Source organism: Camarhynchus parvulus, chromosome 2, assembly GCF_901933205.1.
Source record: "Camarhynchus parvulus chromosome 2, STF_HiC, whole genome shotgun sequence".
Taxonomy (NCBI): Eukaryota; Metazoa; Chordata; class Aves; order Passeriformes; family Thraupidae; genus Camarhynchus; species Camarhynchus parvulus.
In genome coordinates this window covers 68,245,109-68,263,861 of record NC_044572.1, presented here as the reverse complement: position 1 = coordinate 68,263,861, position 18,753 = coordinate 68,245,109, and the positions used below count along the sequence as shown (strand labels likewise).

General features: G+C 45.0%; 1 protein-coding gene across 1 annotated transcript in view; it reads right to left on the bottom strand.

Moving 5' to 3' along the window:
* DUSP22 (dual specificity phosphatase 22) overlaps positions 1-16,203 on the bottom strand; it is a 43,538-nt gene extending 27,335 nt beyond the window's left edge. Inside the window, exons 1-3 of the mRNA XM_030971819.1 lie at positions 15,897-16,203; positions 9,945-9,978; positions 2,209-2,291 (exon numbers count right to left, since the gene is read on the bottom strand). Of these exons, the coding sequence (XP_030827679.1) occupies positions 2,209-2,291; positions 9,945-9,978; positions 15,897-15,917 (138 nt within the window). The 5' untranslated portion in view covers positions 15,918-16,203. The remainder of the gene's footprint in view (positions 1-2,208; positions 2,292-9,944; positions 9,979-15,896) is intronic.
* Between the last annotated feature and the right edge of the window lie 2,550 nt (positions 16,204-18,753).

The following is an 18,753-nucleotide window of genomic DNA, read 5'->3' as shown; positions in this document are numbered from 1 at the left end:
GAATTATTTCTAGAATTTCCTACAGGTTCCAACAGCTACAGGACTAGGGAATTCTGGAGATAAAATATTCTTAGTTAAAGACAAAGGCAACTACTGCAGAAGCAAAGGCAGCTTTTTACAGGTGATCAGCATTCACATAAATGCATACACATGAAACATGGAATCTCAAGGAAAAGATATTTCCTTATCACTGCAATTGCATATTTAGAAGTCTGAATAACATCAGATGATTTCTGAACAAAAAGTAATCACTTTCCACGAGTGAAATTTGGGTAGAAAGGTGGTGAGGGATATACATAGGGAAAACATTTCTATTTGATTTCAATGGACATGAGAACAATCCCCAAGCACAATGTGGACACACAAACTGTAAACAAACCCACCTAAAACCTGACATGGATGTAAATAACAAAGGAAGTAACCAAACCTAGCAAAAGTTTCTAGGCTCTCGTTCCTAAACAGAAGCATTCAGTCACAATCAATCACCGCAGTAAGACCATGACTGATAAAATAATCAAAATTAGGTCAGGTCCCAAAGAAATGGAATTTGAAATCCTTACACTACTTTAGGAACTGGGGAGGAGTTTTAAAGGAACTATACTGTATGCAGAGAAAATCGAAGGCACAGTTGGAAGCAGGGGTGATTAAAGCAAGTCCATCTTCAACCAGTTATATTGCTCACGTGTTTGTTCATGTGCCACTGTTACTTTTGAGACACTGCTGTGAACCAGACTGGGAACAGAGCTGGGTAAACATAATCCTTCATGACTTTTGTGGTGGTAACTAGAGGAAGAAATGGTGCCCTGGTTATATTTAAACCACAAAAGCTCCAAGTTCTATTTATCATGCAGCCTCACAAACAGATGCATCACCACAAGCAAGGAGGTGGTGTGTGGGCTGCCAAAACTACCACCACCACTACCACCACCACCAGAAGCACTGGCCTGAGGCTGCAGCTGATCTGTACCATGCAGCTGATCTGTCTTCCTAGTTTTCTAATCATGATAAAACAATTCACTTTAAAGACCAGCACCCTAGAGGCAACATGACATCTCCTTTACTCAGCACAAATGTTTATCTCTTCAACCAAAAGCACTCTTGAAATTCAGTCTGTTTCAGACTTAACAAGCATCAGGCACAACACAAGTCAAATGGACAGTGTAACAAAGCCAACAGCTAAAGCACATTTTATTTTATGAAGCACATTTATAAATCTGCTTCAGATTTAAATTCAAGGTCAACCCAGAGTTCACCATTACCTTGATATTGGGGTTGACTGTGACTACTGGGGACACCTCTTGTTTGGCTTACCTATTAACTTGCCTGTGAGAAGTGGAAATTCTGTAGTTTCAGAACTGAAATCACTGGAGACATTTCGCATGAAGAAAAAGAAAAGCAGAGATTCCCAGGAGCATATGAAGCCTAACACCAACTACTGCCTTACCCACAATTTTGCCACATTTCATGAGAAGTGGAATGCAGGGAAGGAATGAACAAATTTTAGAGGATAATAATTCCTGACATAAATCAAATAGCCGGATTTTAAGATGCAGCAAAGCCCAGGCAGACTCTCCTCCAAGGTAAGCTGGTGTAAAGAAGAAATCATAGCATTCCAACAAAAGAGACCTGTATCCTGTTCCCAGCTCCTTCCCTGCTCAAGATAACACAGTAAATATGGGTCTTCATTGAGTTTCCTTTTTCAAAATTGGAATAATACTTTATGTAAAGTTTTGGACACTACAGATGCCCCGCTATTTTAGATCTATTATGTGAGGATCACTGGTTCCTCCTACACTCCAAGCCTAAATAAGGCAATTTCACATAGAAAAGGACTGCAAACCCATCTGCCATAAAGATTCAAGGAAGGGGCCCAAGTACACAGAAGGGTTAGTACTGGGGAAGGAATGTTGTTTATGTGATGCTTAAACTCCACACAGAACAAAACTTACCTTTACGATTAAATTAATAACATAATCCCATTATTGTGTCACACAGATTGACAGTGTAGTTCTCTTCCCTTGTCAGTTACATTTCTTGTTGTTATAACAGCAGCAACAACAAAACCTGTGGCTGGATCTCAAAACTACAGCTTTCAAGAAAATCAGTCTCAAAACATCAATTGCACAGAAAAAAAAAATTAACCCAAAAATGACTATGACAGTCAACTGCAAAGGAATGATTTACTGTGGAGTCCCCCACAACTCTTACCTCAAGCATAGGGCGGGCACTGTCATGGATTGAAAGAATGTGCGTAATGTTATTCTTACTCAATTGCTCTACATCTCGGGCATCTGTGATAAAGGGAAAAAAGGAAGATAATTTTTTTAATCTCTTGAAATAGCATTTTCATTGTGCATGTTGAAAAGTTACTTTTTGTTGATACATTTCCTTTTGAAGCTGCATAAAGTCAGGCAAAACCTCAAATGCAGCTGTTCTAGAACACAATCATCAGAGTGGGTAACGGGAAGACACACTTCTAACTCCAAAACAAATTATATACTATATAAAGACCAAGCTTAAGTGACTCAGGAATGTGTTCTCAAGTCAGAAGTTTCATGTATTTTGCATCTGAAATGTAAGTCTGTGCATGCCTGTGTGCAGGTGACGGCCATCTGAACATACACTCAGAGCTGTACAAGAAATATATGACCTCCTCTCTACCCACAAATCCCCCTTCAGGGAATACATTTTCACTTGGCAAACAGACCCTGTGATATCCAGGTCTGAGAAGGGAAGCCAACCATACCACTTGAATTGAGGTCTCTGCAGACAAGCCATGATGATAACAAGATTCTTACTTTCTGTGAACCAGCAGAGAAAAATGTGCATTCGGCCAATACAAATGATAATTTTAAGTCTAAAGAGAGACAGGTGATAAATATATCAAATGTATAAAAAAGCAAAATGCTACAGCAAGGAAATGCAATTGTGAAAAGGTGATTCCTAGACCTGTAACCAAGGGGTTTCAGACATTCAAAACTGGAAAGAAAACTGAGGTGACTGAAAATTTGATGCTAGATACGGCAAAACCATGGGCTTGATTCTATGAGAAAAAAGGATAAAATAGACTATCTGTCATCAGTGTGCAACTTTACCCATACTAAACTATCAGCAAGTCAAAAAACAACGTGAAAGAACCACCAATACAGGTAAAAGTTAGCTTGTGCCCATCTACTTTTGACCTTCTTGCTTGAGAATGGCACAGCACACCATGGTAAGTACAGCAGTGGTTTTGTGATGGGAACACCTGCCTTCGAAACCTGCCCATACAATCTTTTCACATTAGCCTGGTTGCACACAAAAAGAGAGCACTGACCACAAAGGTTTCGAACTGGCTCTCTCTAGGTACAAAAATAATAGCATCACCTGTACGTTCTTTATGTACATGCAAGAGTTCAATTAGCATCTCTTGGGTCGTCTTATCCACTTACTATAAAGTTTCAATGCCTTCTCTACATCACAAAGAAGAGCTGGACATTTAATTATACTGCCCCATAGACAAGATTCAAGTGAGCACAGTAACAAGCAATGAAATTTAAACCTAATCCAATTATGAAAGCTTCTCTACAGCTAATAAAATGAAGAAAAGAGTTAAAACTGCAAGGATTTTATTCACTACTGCTCAAGCCTGCATGATCAACACAGATGCTTAATCCTTCAGGAGAGAATTAACACAAATTCTATCTGAAACAGAATTAAAGCCTAGCTTCACAGAACAAATAAAATTTCCTAAAAATCTCAGAGAAAACATTTCAAAGAAGAAATGCTAATGCTTGCCAGGCGATGTCCTCTAATCCACCCGACCTTCAGATTTTTTTAACAGTTTGTAGGACAGTCTCAAATCCTTAGGGAATGCCTAAGCAGACAAGGATTTGGAAGCCCAGAAATCAGCCTAAGTGCCCCTAAAAATCAGTTTTCTGTCTTACAAAGACTAAGGGCAGACTTCAGAGCCTGCTGGCTGGAACTCATGGTGTTAAGGTACACCTAGCACAATGAGACCCCAATCTCTAATTATCAGTATGACCTACGTGGTAAGAAATGTCTTGCCATACAAGGCAAACTGCTTTAAAAGAAGATATGATCCAAATTAAATGCTGACTGCTTTGAGCCAGTTTGAAAGGCCTAATGGACATAGTACAACACAAAAAGACTGAAATACCTTAGATCTTCAGTTAACAGAGACTTGGGCTAAAGGAATTTCAGCAAATCAAAACTATACACTGAGATTTCAGATATTCCTAGAAACAAGCTGGAAATGGATGGCCATCCCAGACCTACGTCACCAGGTAGCCAGCAAGTCCTTAGTATATTTGGGAAATAAGCATTCAATTCACTAAAGCAGAGGAGAAAAAGCTTCCCAGCTACTTCTGGATCTAAACTTCAAACAGTTTACAAAGGGGAAATTCCCCTGGTTCCCCAGCACCTGCCTTAAGTCTCTACAGATACTACAGATAAGGCTATTTAAACAGCAGTACAAATAAGATATCCTGTCACTCACAGTCTCGTACCATAAATAACAAAAAAAAATTTAGAAGTTATGTAAAGAACCACCAAAAACCAAAAGAACCACCACCACCACAGCAATTCTAACTTCTTTGCTGTAGCACAATGCTGTACAAGCACATGCAAGCTCACATTTTGAAATCACAGTGTGAAACACCCCATTTTCAAATGTTATGATTAAACCTACCTACCACAGCCCCCTCCTGTGCATCCTCTAAAGGGTACCTCAAATGAGGTGTTATTCTTCAACAACAGCTTACCTAACATTCTGTGCCATACAGCAAAATGCTTCTCAGCTAATGTAGATGTGGACTTTTGAGTAAAGCCTTTGGGAAATTCTCTCTTCACACAAAATGACACAATTCACACTGGGGAAGTCTTCCTCTCTCCCTCCCACATTTAGCCTTTTTTCCCTCAGTTTCATACCATGACTCCAAGCTTGACCTCTACTCATGCAGAGAGCTACAAACACTTATATACAAAACCAATGCCAAAGTCATCAAAATAGGACTGGGGCCTCAGAATTTGTCTCCCTGCAGCTGTGGGAAGCCTTACTGTGTGCTGGGGAGAAAATCACCTAGCGCAGTGTGCTTCCATCCCCGTCAGCAAAAGAGAGACACAGCTCCAACCACTGCAGTTAAGGCACATCAATGACTGAACAACTCCAATAGTGCAGTGGTGAAGTCTCAGATGTACCTACAACCATCCTCTCTTTCTTCAGTATTTTAGTGCCTCCACAGAAATGCAAGGTGAGGGGTAAGGACTTCCTCTCAGACAAGGCAAGTCAGCCCAGCATGTACAGCAGTATTAAGTCTCAATCTGCAGATGTATAGAGACAATTTCATCATCATCAGATCTTTTTGTTTTTATTATATAAAGCAAATGTATGTCTACACTTTCTCTTCTGCTTTGGAGAGAGCTAGATAGAGAGACAGCCACCTAAAGGAGAGCATCCTCTGCAGTGGTTCAGAGCACTAAGAGCTATTACTGAGAATGGTTTCCCATCAGGAAAGCTTTGTTCCTGAATCCAGTTATGCGTAGTTACAGACACACACAAACTGTGTACATGAACAAAAACTCCACCTCTCCTGTCTCCACACTTTGTTCTGAAATATATTTTGTCCCATCCTCTCAGAAGGACCTTTCTAGGGAACAAGAAAGGTGGGGAAAAGAGGTCAGTACTCTGTTTAATGGAGTACCAATAGTCTTCCTTTAAAAGGTGAAGCTGAAAAAAGGAAATGATATCTCTATCCTCCCCTGTTTTCAGTATCTGATATAAAGCCTTAGGAAATGGAACTTTAAAAATTGTAAGCAGATGAGAGCAGGAATTAAGTGACTTTAGAAACACAGCATAACTACTTGGTGGGCATTGCCTTTTTATACACTTAGTAATGGGAAGGGCAGAAACTTCCCCAAGACTCTCCAGACCATCCACAGCAACACTGGACTCTTTGGGGAAATTAAACCTCATATTGTGGCTTTCCCCTTCAAATTAAAAAGCCCCCAAATATTCCATGGAAAAAACCTTGAATGATTACAAACAAAGAAGAACACAAGCTCTTTAATATTCAAGGTAGAAACACTCTTGATTCTCTGGTGTCTGCTACTGCCACACCTCTTGGTTTGGAAGCAAACTGAAGATCCACTAAGAATCTCTCATCAGAAGAAACAGATCTTGTTTTCCATTTGTGCAGAGAACCAGGCTGTCCTGTCAATCCCTTAAGGAACAAAGCAACCATTTTTGTTGTGAGCACATGTGACTTTCAAGGGTCATCAGGTTTCCAGTGAAGAAGACAAGTGGACATGCAGTCCCACAATAAATTCTTTGTCTTTTGAGAGGACTGCATTTCATCTGTAAGGTACAAATGAAACAAAACAAATCTTCTCCAAAACCAGAGGCAGAAAGAGGAGTTAACTTCCTCTTTCTTTTCCCTCATTTTTCTCTCTTAGCCTGCTACTCTGCCATTTGCAGGAAATAACTACTTCACTATCACAGAAAAATCTCAAGTGCTGTTTCCTTCTGGGCTTTCAGACCAGACTCAGTCTTGTATTTTATATGGACATCTATGGTTCTCCTTGAATTTTTCTGCCCTCTAGCTGTGCAATCTCAAATCAGGCAAAAACCTCTCAGGAGCATACCACACTTTTCATGTGCTACTGATGAGCTGAATCATGCTTATAGAGCCTGTAAGATAAAAAGCACTTGAACACATGCCAAGATCTGCGCTTATTCAGGAAAGGTTTTCAGAGACATACTCAAGCTCTGTTGACTTAGGGGGATTTCAGGAGATACTTCAGTGCTTTCCATAATCAGCACTACATGTAACTTTCTATTCTAAAGACCCTTAAGGTGATTATTAAAGCCTCTCTCAAGTCTATGTGCTTAGAGGTTTGTGCAGCACCAAACAAAGCAGAAACAGCAAGCTCAGCTCCATTTCTGCCACAGGTTGATCTCACAAGTTGTTTCTGGGCCTCGGTTTATCTCCCAGTCAAATGCAGAATTTGCACTGCTCTGTCATAGACTGTATTTAAGTTTACTAGGTCTAAAAGCAGAAATACAGCTGAATGGTGAACAATAATTCCCCAATCAGAGCAATTCCTGAATGCCTTTTCCAGACAACAGCCCTCCAGAATTAGTGTTTAACATCTCAAACATCCTACTTTCACTCAGCAGAAAGGCAGCCATCTGGAAGAACTGTGCCTTTCCCCAGCCTGCCAGTGTTCCCAGAGGTCTCCCATGCAGCAACGAGACAGGAGTGTGAGTAGGATGGTACTTTGATTGAGCTCTGGAAACTATGCATGCCCAGGCTCCCTGAGGAGCCACTGGGGAAAGTCTATCCTCCAGAGGGCAGATCAGAGCGATTTACAGACATTCCCCTGACTCAACTTCAGGAGAAGCTGCCTCCTTTCTACCCCAGCTAGGGGACTCAGACAGTGCCTCGAATTCTCAGCCCTGTGTCTGGGCAAGATGCACAGAGAGTGCTTCAAATTCTCAGCCACGTGTCTGGGCAAGATGCACAACACCCGGGATTCAGTGTTTCCTCCTCTTACTGACAAGATGCAACTTTAACCAATTTCAAGCTATCAATCTTAAACTGAAGAATGGGAGACTGATCAAAAATGCGTTACAGGAAATAATTTTGTAAACCCCTGCCTTTATGAGTAGCTAGTCATTTCAGCTGCCCAAATCAGGATACTCTGACCAATCCCAACTGCACATGCTGCTGAGTATTTCTCAGTCAGTGATCCCGTCTGTAGCACATTTGTAACGCTCACTAGTCACTTTTTTTTGAAAAGTCTCACAAATCAGAAGACGCCCCAAGAACACCAGGATCAAACTCCTCCAGAAAAATACACTGGTAATTAACCAACAACCTGTTCCTAAGTGGGATGACTTCACCACACAGAGAGCTTGCTGCAACTGCTCCTAAGCAGTGAGGCAAGGGGATGTTGAGGGACAAGGAATGCAGAAAAGGGTAGCAATTGTAAAAGCATGCTCTCGTATTAGCGAAGTACTGCAACACCTAACTTTTCCTCTGCAGGTATGGCAGCTTCTCTGAGATTATAACAGGTACTTGTGAGAGTAGAGTGTAATAATTAAATGCAATATAAGCAAAGGTCATAGCAGTAAATAAACGGACATTTTTGTTTGTGTTTTTTAATTAATTTAAAAACAGACTCCATAAAACAAGCACTGGGGTTAAAGTCAACTTGTCTTTCCTCTCTTTTCTGGAGGTAAGCAGAGGCATTCTACCCTCTGCTTCTTTTTCACTGAGGTTCCAAGAGACACTTCCCAGCCACAGCACCTCCACCTGCACACCTCTGCTCTCCACGTGGGTGTGACCTGCCCTGCAATTCCAGGGCCATTCCCAAGGCACACGGGGAGGGACAGGGCCACAGGCCTGGTGTGGGCAGAGATGCTGACTCACTCTGCAACCCTGGCCAAGTCTTCTGCTCTGAAAACAGAGATGCACCAGCAAACAGATGATCCTGCTGAGTTTCACTCCCCTGGGCAAGGGCTTACCAGTGAGATGGCCATGGTGAGAGGGACTGATTGGGAGCCACCTTACCAAGGCTTATCCTGCCCACCCTACCTGAAACCTAAAGGACTCCACTATCCAACATCTTCCCAATTCCACCCCTTGCCTGAATTACTTCAGGAAGAGAAAAGAAAACAAAAAGAGGAAGCAACATGGCTGCGACCAAGTTTTAAATTTTTCATCAGACCATGCAGTGGTCCATCCAAAGGGCTTTCAAAACTACCCTCTTGGCCTTATTTTCTTTTATCCTATATTTTTTTTTTTCTCCTTTCATTAACAGCATGAAATCACCTCTATCTTCTCATTTTCCTTACCATGGCACAATTAACTCCCTCACACAGTAGCCATTGTACTTGTGTTTATGGTGTGGCAAAAGGCAGCTTTTAACCTCATGTGTACCTCTGGGCTGCCTTCCAAACTTATCAGCTCCATGTCCCAAGGGGCAGCAAGCACTGGATCCACAGTATGGGTCAGCAGATCCAGAAGCAGGTAAATCAGCCAAAAACCACTGAACTCAGGTTTTGGGATGGGGAGGCATGGAAGGAAGAGTGGACATGAGGCAGAGAGAAGGTGCAGCCCCATCTAAATCCAGTGTAGTAGATGTTGCCAGCCTTAACAGACTGGGTGTGGTATCAGACAGCCCAGGAAGGATATCTATTGCAGGAGCCCCTGTGAGCCCTGCTTTGCTGTTTTACCCAAGCATAGGAAATATGGGGTCTACATCTATCAAGTGGTTTACTTCTGAGTAGGGAGAGTCAGCCAGAACTGCTGCTAAGAGAGTGTTTTGAGAACAGGTCATTTATTTGGATGTCTGCATAAGGTTTCCTGTGATTTCTAAATGTGTCTGTTTTCCTGTACACAAAAAATAAACCTCATGCATGAAGGAAAAAAATCCATAGAAACTTACATCTGCAACAGAGACAGTGTGAGTATCAGTGGTCAGGCTACAAGCAGCAGACATATCAGTCTCACAAGCGGTGACAACAGAACTCTTTAGCGGTTGTTATAAATAACCAAAATAATGAAAGCAATGAGCAGGAGGTATAGTAAGCCTTTACTTATAAGGAGGACTTGCAATAAGCCTTACAAAGGATCTGCCTGGCTCACAGGCTTGCTTGCCAAGCACGGGAATCATTTAAGGCAGGCCAATGTTTAGGAATTCCAGCTGAAGCATGCTCCAAGGAGATGGTGTTCATTTTACTTCGAGAAAAGTACTTGCAGCACGGCACACAGGTAAGAGAGCAAACGAGTTCTTCTTTAAGTGCTACCACGTGAATCCAGACATCAAGCAAGATGGGGTTAAAAAGCTACAGAGATGCCAGAGAATTCTGAGTGCCTGCAAAAGAATACCTTAGGACCCCTGCTAAGTAATCCTACAGATAATAATAAAACTAATCTTACCTTTAAAGTTGCCAATGAACAAGCCAGGCAGAATCTGTGAGAAAGAAATATAGTATCAAATATAGATATCTTGTGGTAAGACAATTTGACAAAGTTCAATTTGCATACAGGATGGAACATACTACTTTAGCAGACTATTGTGAAATGCAATCTAAAACATTCTGACAACTTTTGCAACCTTCTCAGACCAGATAGCTCTAGGCATGCTGAGCTTTGACAGCATTCCTTGGCAGAAGGAGGTTGTTAATTGTGGGGATTCTTTCACTTAATGGAGGCTCTCCAAGGACAGCAAATGTAGTTTACAAATTATGAAGCAGCCTCACAACACAGCCCTCCCCTGCCCCCCGCAGCAGGGTAACATCAACCCTCATGGAACTAATGATGAAACTTCACACAGCAAAGGTGATTTGCCTAAAGTTGCTAAGGAAGCTGGACAAAGCCCTGCAAAATGACATCCTTCGAGGCTTTTGAAGTGCAAAGGCCATGCAAGTCTGCAGCACCGGTGGAGCTCTTAGAGAAAATCACTGCAAACAGAGACTTGCGTGCTCACATAGCAAGGGAACTGCTGAAAGTCTGTGAAATGCACATTTCTTTCCCAGATCTACCCCTTCACCCCACACTCTTGGATGCCTGCACAGGCATCAGCTACAGGACATTCTTCAACTTCAATCTCTTTCCATAACAAGTACCAGGTATTTGGGGAGTATCAAGGTCTGCCCAAGGACCAGCACGTGCTTGAGGGCACGTGCATGCACAGACACAGAGGCAGGTGACACTAGTGCTACCTCTCCTACCCTCTCATAACCCTCCCAAACTTGGGAACAGCAGTACAGACATCAAAAACTGCCAGGCACACCAAACTGCTGGCCAAGACTTTTGTTCTCTGCCACCTGAAGTCCCTGACCCACACCCACATCCTTTGAGGAGATCAGAACTGTGGTGGTGAAACCATACAATCCATTTTTCTTCAGTCCATGCATAGAATACCACCAATACAGATATATCAGTAGTGACTTCCTATAGCCTTAGCAACATCCCAGTGTCACCACAACAGCAGCAACAGCCTCTCAGGCACAGCTATTTAAAGGGAAAACTCCATCCATTTAGGAAAGTCATGAAGGACTTTTCATCAGGGATCATTGCCACAGACTCGGTTTCACTGCAGCCCTCCTGCTGAAAGGTGACCCAGCTCACCATGCACAGGTTAGCAGGGCCAGCAGAAGAGGCTGTAAAACAGCTTCTGACCTGCCCTAACTTCATGGCTTTCATCTGGTCAAAGCATCATGTTCGCTGTTATTTATCGAGCCTTGCGGGAAACAGAAAGTCTGCAGCACCTCTTGCACTCCTTGCAGCTTTGGTTTGTGCAAACATTCCTCCCTTAAGGCTTTGCTGGGTGATGACTCTGCCTGCTGGGTCACACCAGCTCTAAACACAGGGCTCAATTACCCCCATACAAAAAGACAGCTTCTCCATGACCCTTGCTGTACCTGATTGCTTGTAGACCCTTGCTTGAAAATTAAGGGCTGATTGACAGCACTGGTTCATCAAGAAAACAGTTCTTTAGTCTTGTACAAATGGGCACCTGTACATTTTGCAAAGATAAGCTCAGACAGCTTTCTCCCTTTTCCTTCCCTCTTCATTTGTACAAATTCAACATTCTTACAAAGACAGCAAAAATGCCCAGGCCAGTTTCCAATGCCAGGGTATCGTGTAGGGTAAAGAAGCTTTACAACATCCTGCTGTCTCCTTCCATGTGCACAAGATTCATGGTTTCAAGGGACAATTCAGTATTTCAGGCACTCTTGATGACATTGCTAGAAGTGCAGCTCTAATGCTGCGTCCCAGGCTAGGAAAAAGAAGCCTGAAGCTGTTCCAGATAGGACAGTACTGAAGAGTCACTGCCAAAGAGGGTAAATTTTGCAAACAAAATCATGTTCTAAAGCAAAAGGGACTCAAGTTATGAATGAATTTCACTAACAAGATTACCCCAGTGAGCTCCCTCAACTTCAGTGTAAAAAATTTTTAAAAAATTTTAAAGGCTTTCTGTTATTTTAAAATAGCTGTCTGGTATTTCCTAACTGCAGCACAAATCTTCCATCACACCACTACTGCTGTAGACTATAGCATTTTAGACTCCAGGACATTATTTCTGCATCAAATGTGCATTCTCAAGAGAGAATAAAAGCCTAATTTCAATTCACAGTCATTAAGCTTTGACATTAGAAATTAAAGATAGTGAGAAACACTGGGAGGTTGCAGAAATGAGGTTTCTTGTTGGCAAAGGAAGAAAAATCCAGAAGTCTGCATTTGTGCATCAAGAAGCAATGCTGTATGATAGACAGGTAATTAGGACACTGTGCAACCAAGGACAGATGCTATCCCTGTTGTACTAGTCATTCTAGAAGCAAGAAGCATTACTATGGGTGAAAGCTACCTGAAAAGAAGTGAATCTTTATGTCATGCTGACTAATACTTCAGCACTCAACTATGGCTGGGAACTTTCAGCTGTGTCATCTCACACTGCCTTCAGTAACTGCAACTCCGGGCTGTGCAAAATGAAGGCTGATGGCAGCTAGGGGCATGTGAGAGAGAAGGGGTGGGAGTCAGAAGAGTAGAAAAATAAGGTGGTTGTTTTCTCAACCACTGCTGTATGAATAAAAACAGTAGCCTCTTTATATCATCCGAAACATTGAGAAAATGACCACAGACCAAGTAACCAATGTAAAGAATGCACAGCCAAAGGACCAGGACACCAACGTCTGTCCTAGTTTGTACCTCACATGAGAGCAGCTCATGTTCTCCACCTTGCACAAAGACTGAGCCCTGGAACAGACAGTAGTTACTAATGCTTCTGTCAGTCCTCTCTGACAACACACCTCTCTGGAAAATGGCTTAAAGGGCTACTTTGCTGCTGTTTCCTCTATCAACAAACACTTATAATAAAGCATCTAACTCTTGTCTAACACTGCTTCTGGTTGTGTTAGTACTGATGGGCACTCCGGAGAAGTCCACAGGGCTTTCTCAGGGATGTCACGGCACTGCAAAAGGAGAAGACAAGCCTACCTTTGTCCAGTAGTACACGAGAGTGGCACACATCAGTGAGGGGGATTTGCTGCTGACATGAATTGTCACAGCTTCTCTGACTTCCATAAAATTAGCTACCTCAGTTGTAACTAGCCACACTGGTTTAAATTTCTCATTAATCCACGCCTACAACAAACAGGGCTTATCTGCCCTTTTTGCAGAGATAATACTCGAATCTTCTGAAGAGTTTACATGAATAACTGTCAGTTAACTTTAACGGCTCTAAACAACAACTAAACTCCAGGAAGAGCTCTTCACCAAGATCCTGTTCACAGATAGTCAAATCTGGTCACCATCTCAGCCGCTAGACTTCAGCTCCTGGAAAACATCTTTACATTTCAACCACAGACTTCAACTTGAACTTTGAATACAAGTCAAAGTTAGACATTAACCATGAACACAAATCAGACTGCTGAGACAATTTCCTAGGTCAGACCCCATTACTCATTCTGTAAAATATACATCTTAAAAATACAAGAAAAAAAGGTGAATACTGAAAATTAATACTAGGCAGGTCAATGCACATTCACAAGCTGATTCTCCTTTTCTGAACTTAATAAAAAAGGTATTTATGAACAAATGCTTTCAGTTTAATTTGGGAAATGTCAGAAGGCTAGGATGGGCTTTAGAAAAAAAACTAGGCCAGGCTAATTTTACAGAGAAAATTAGCAAAGCAAGATAAACCTCACCTAAAAAGAATGTCAGGCCTCCAGCCCTTATCACTCTAATGGCCACATACAGTCACGTGCAATTGCTATTTGCTATGAAATACATCAGTATAATGGGACAGAAAAATAAAGAGGGGACCATGCCATTGAGAAAGGATCAGCATCCAGAGGCTGTAGCAGTCCCTGGAGCTCTTTCTTACCACACCCACTCCAGGCCATCATTAATCCTCTTCCCTTGGCATCTGTACAAAGGAACTCCTTAAATGAAATAATCCATCATCAAATAAGCTGATTATTTTTTCCTACCATCTGTATACAGCTCTACCACAAGAAAACCACTTCAGCTGGAAACTAAGGCAATTTGTACTGACTGACTACACTGAGTCAAGCAAATACCACCTACATCTACACTGATGGCTCCATGCTTCCCCTTGCCCCTCCAGCTTCACCGACGCACGAGATCGGGAGGAAGAGATGATCCAGGGGCACATTTGGAAGGTGACAAGTTCCAGACCAACATGTGGGACCCCTACAAATATATGATGGCCAGTACCCAGCATGACTGTAGCCTCCTTAAAAGAGCCAGCCCTTCCCAAACTGCTGAACAGCTCAACCTCTTGGATACAGCTGTAAGAAAGGGGAGAAAAATCCAAGTAGTATTATGCTTGTCCTGAAAGCACCAAGTGGTACATGTCAGGGCAACATTTAACAGAATTAAAATGACCAAACTGGCCAGTCACAGATCGCCAATTCCTACCCACATAGTACCACAGTAAAATGTAATGCAGCTTCAAAGGGCTGAGAGTTGTCCTTTTGGTTTTATTTTTTTTTCTCCCCAGACTGCAATTTAAGCATCCCATATTGCATCCCTCCAGACGTTCTGAAACTTTCAAGCATTCCAAGAAAACTACTACAAATATACCAGAGGCCTAAAAGGAGTTTCTCTAGCTGCATTTTTTCCTAACTGGCCATTTCTAGAAGGCTATTATCAATGAATGGCTAATATCACAGCATTATTCCCAGACTTTGAAAGCAAAAACTGAGAAAAGGACCAAGGGAGGTTCTATCTCCTATGCACTAACTCGATTCCTCAGCAGCCAGATCTTTTCCTTGCCAAAGGTTTATATTTCAATGTCTCTACCCATAGGATGGAAAGGCTTCCCCTTCCAGGTGGCACAGTAAGCACTCTGCGTGTTCATCAATCTGATGATCCTTCTAGGGGCAAGGATGACAGACTGGGACAAAATGTGAGGAGCTATTTCTAGCTGTTCTCCTCTGCTTTGTCAGAGGCCACACAGCAAAGCTACTCCCAAAGCACTCAAAGCAGGATGTAAGACAGAGGAGATGACTCAACTTCTGTTCCTCATAGTAAGCTATATATAAAAGGCTAGTTACCACCACACTTTCAAACCTGGGTTTTAAACAGAGGTGGAGATACTGAGAAAAATCACAGTGGCCCCTAGGTAACCACCATGACATGCCAGGAGAATCGGTGCGTACAATAAGCCCCCTACTGCCAAAAGGCCAACACCCTTTGCAAAACAGATCCATCTTCCTTCCTCTTCCTCACTGCGATCTCCACTGGGGCCGAGCGCTTTCCGGTCCCACCGGCACCGGGCGGGCCCAGCCCATGTCCAGCGGCTGCTCCTCGGCCCGGGAGCGGAGCGGGCTGTGCCCAGGTGACCCGGCTCAGTGCGGCGCCCGCTGACAGCCCCGCGCCCCGGCTCCTGCCGCGCCTCAGGGGCGGCCGGCTCTGCCCCACGGCACCCCCGGGGCTGGGGAACACAGAGAGGGCACTGAAGCCCGGCGCCGGGGGCACGGCAGCCCTCGCCGACCGCCGGGAACTCGCTTCGCCCGCGAAGGGGAAGCCCAGGCATCTCACCGAAACCAGGGCCCCCCTCCCGCCCTCCCGCCCGCGCTGCGGCTGGGGAGGAGAGGGCGGCGCGCCCCGAGGGAGCGGCGCGGCCGCGGTCTCCGTCCCTCCGCCCTCGCCCCGAGGCGGGGAACCCCCAAAACCCAAGGGAAAAGCCCTCTTGCCCTGGCCTTTGTCCCGGGAGCGGGTGCCCGCGGCGCAGGGGCGAGACAAAGGCGGGGGCGCCGCGGCACCCCGCCAGCCCCGAGGTGGGGAGGGACACCCGGCCCCGCTGCGCTGGCCCGCACACATGCACTCGCGCACGGCGACAACGACGAGCGGGGTTACCTTGTTCATCCCATTCCCCATGGCTTAAGCGACCCGCACGCCAGCACCGCGGGAGAAGCCGTCGGCCGCTGCTGCCAGCGGCGGGTCGGCGTTCATGGGACAGTGCTTGCCGAAGGGGGACTGGGGACGGGCTAATGGCTAATTAAGGGCGGCCGCTGCTCGCCGCTGTCGGACAGGGCGAGGCTCATCCCTCTCGCCCTGACCGCGGCCGTCGCCCTCCTGGATGCCGGGCGGCTGGGGGCGGGTTTCCGCTCGGCCGCCCCGGGAGCGGCGAGAGCCGCGGGGCCGCGCTGCCAGGAACCACCTCCCGCCGCCGCCGCCACCGCCTCACGCGCGGTGCTGGCCCCGCGGGCTGCCCTGGGGCTTGTAGTCCGCGCCGCCGCGCCGCGCCGCCGCCGCCTGCCCCAAGGAACTACGTGTCCCAGCGACCCCCGCGCCGCAGACCTGCCCCACCTGCCGCGGCCGGCGGGGCCCGGCGGGCGTTCCGGGCAGGATGAATAAGCACCGGCCGCGGTGACTGAGGGGCTGCGGCGGCAGCTCTGGCTCCTGTGGGTCGCTCCGCGGCACGGACCGCCCGCCGCCAGTGCGCCCAAGCAGGGCAGGGCTGCGGCATGTGGTGCGGGAGTGGGCAGGTGCTGCCCGCCCGCCTCTGCCATCCCGAAACCCGTTTGGTTTCGGCTATGGACGGACTCTGGCAGGAGGCACCAGGCCTTGGGCACCGGGGGCTGCTGTCGCAGCTGCCCGCTCCCAGGCCGTGCCGCTCCGATGTGCCGCTGCCCAGCCGTGCCGCTGAGCTGAGCCTCCCCGGTGTGCCGTCTGTGCCCTGTCAGGGCACCTGTGTGGCTCCGGCTCTGTCATCCCAACCACGCTGCGGGCAAGCTGGCATCGCGGGTAGACAAAGGACATTCGCGTCCTTAACTCAAACAGACGGACACACGGGAGAGAGTAAATAGTTTGACGCAAACATCGCCAGATCATAGTGACTGAGATGGGAAGACACTTCTGGAGGCTGCCTGGTCCAACCATCTTCCTCAAGCAGGGAAAGATGCTTTTTGCTGAGCCGTGGCAGGCCCGGCTTCAAAGCCATGCTCACTACTTCCACCCTCATGCTTTGCTCCCTAATGCACAGTTCAGCGTGACATGATAGAGTCACCTCACTCTACCCATGGGGATGTGTTTTTTAGAGGTGTAGTGATGGGGATCTGGTGGTTAGTGAGGGAAATTTTATCCCAAGAGTTAATTTGATAGGGGATAGACAGGAGACAAATATGTAGAGACAGGATACTACTGCATAAGGTCTCTCCCAATAACCAGTGCAGTAACACTACCTAAAAAACCTGAAATACTTAGTGGCTCAAATGTAAGACAAAGGAGGATGCTGCTGTGTGGCCATCATCAGATTCCCTGTGCATTTATACCTGTGTCAGTGGTAGGTGTGTGTAAAAAATGAAGATGTCATTTTTTTAGGCACACCTTGGTAGGACTGAGCAGGTCAGGGGCATCTCTAGTCTAGCACAGTCCAGTGAAAGGGTGAAAGATGGAGAACATGGTAAAGCCAATGGGCAGCAAGGCCTGGTATGAAATAGTGGATTGATGATCTCTGTAATGGATAGATTAGTGACAGGGGACTCTTACCTAGTTTCAGTGGTTGCCAGTACAAGCAAACTCCAAGGGAACAATTTCACAACCTCCAGTTGCAATCAAACATTGGCATCCTCGTGCTACCCTTGACAGCACCTCTGTTCCCCTTTCCTTAGGCAGCCCTTGGCACCTGTCTGACCCAAGACCGAAGTAATTCAGAGAATGAGCCCTGTAGAATCCTGAAGAATCACAAACCCACTCCCTGTGGGGTCAGACCAGTGCACACACAGGGATCAGGACCAGCCTGATCAAAAGCTGATGCTGTTCCCACAGAAGCCCATGGCACGCCTGAAAAACAACAGAAGTTAAGTTTGGGTACATCAAAAGATGGAAAACCATTTCTGAACTTCTCCCTCCCTGAGGCTCAACAGAGTTTGGGGGCTGTATCATGTCATCATCAGCCTCCAAAACATCAGAGCAGTTTCTCTGTGAAGCCAGGAAGAATAGCCATCAGATTTAATGTGCTGCCCCTTCTCATTTCTCCCTCCCTACTGCTGAAAAGCACAGCAGTGAGCTTTATCTCAGATACTGGCTTTAATATTTCATTGGCAAAGCTCTCCATGGTGTAATTTACTTTATTCTCATGCCACACAAAATATAAATGGGTTCCAAACAGTATGAATCACAGCTTCCCATAATGACTGCTAAACACTTTGTATCCTCAAAATGAAAGTTATCAGAGACTCTGGCAAGAAGGATAAAAAGTAAAAATACCCATAACAACTGCAGGGATCTGTGTTGTGCTAAGAGGTCCAGGATAACTGGGAGGCATTGTGGTCAATTTGCTGGAAGCCTGAGTTTGTCAATTTACTTCCCCGTAACTCAGTTCCTTTATCTGAAAAACAGGAATAACATTATTTCTGACCTTTTTTCAAAGAGCCCTGGAAAAGTACTGTGCATGGGGAGTTAATATGCAATTATTCTATTAGGCAATACAGATGCAAGTAATGCAAGTATATCTAACTTAGTAGCTGACATTTTTCTGAATAGGAAGCGTTAAACATCCTCATTCTTCTGAATGGGAAGGGTGATCCTCTGTTTTAATTTCAAGTTTTGTGACTCTCTTCAGGATGCCTACTTCAGCCTGCACTGTTTTCCCATATTAAACTTTTATTGCATGCATGCAATGTTTTACAGTGAAAGAACAAAAATTAGACTGGAAGAATATAACATACCAAAATTAAAGAGCAGTGAGAGGAAATCCACTTCTCTCTTA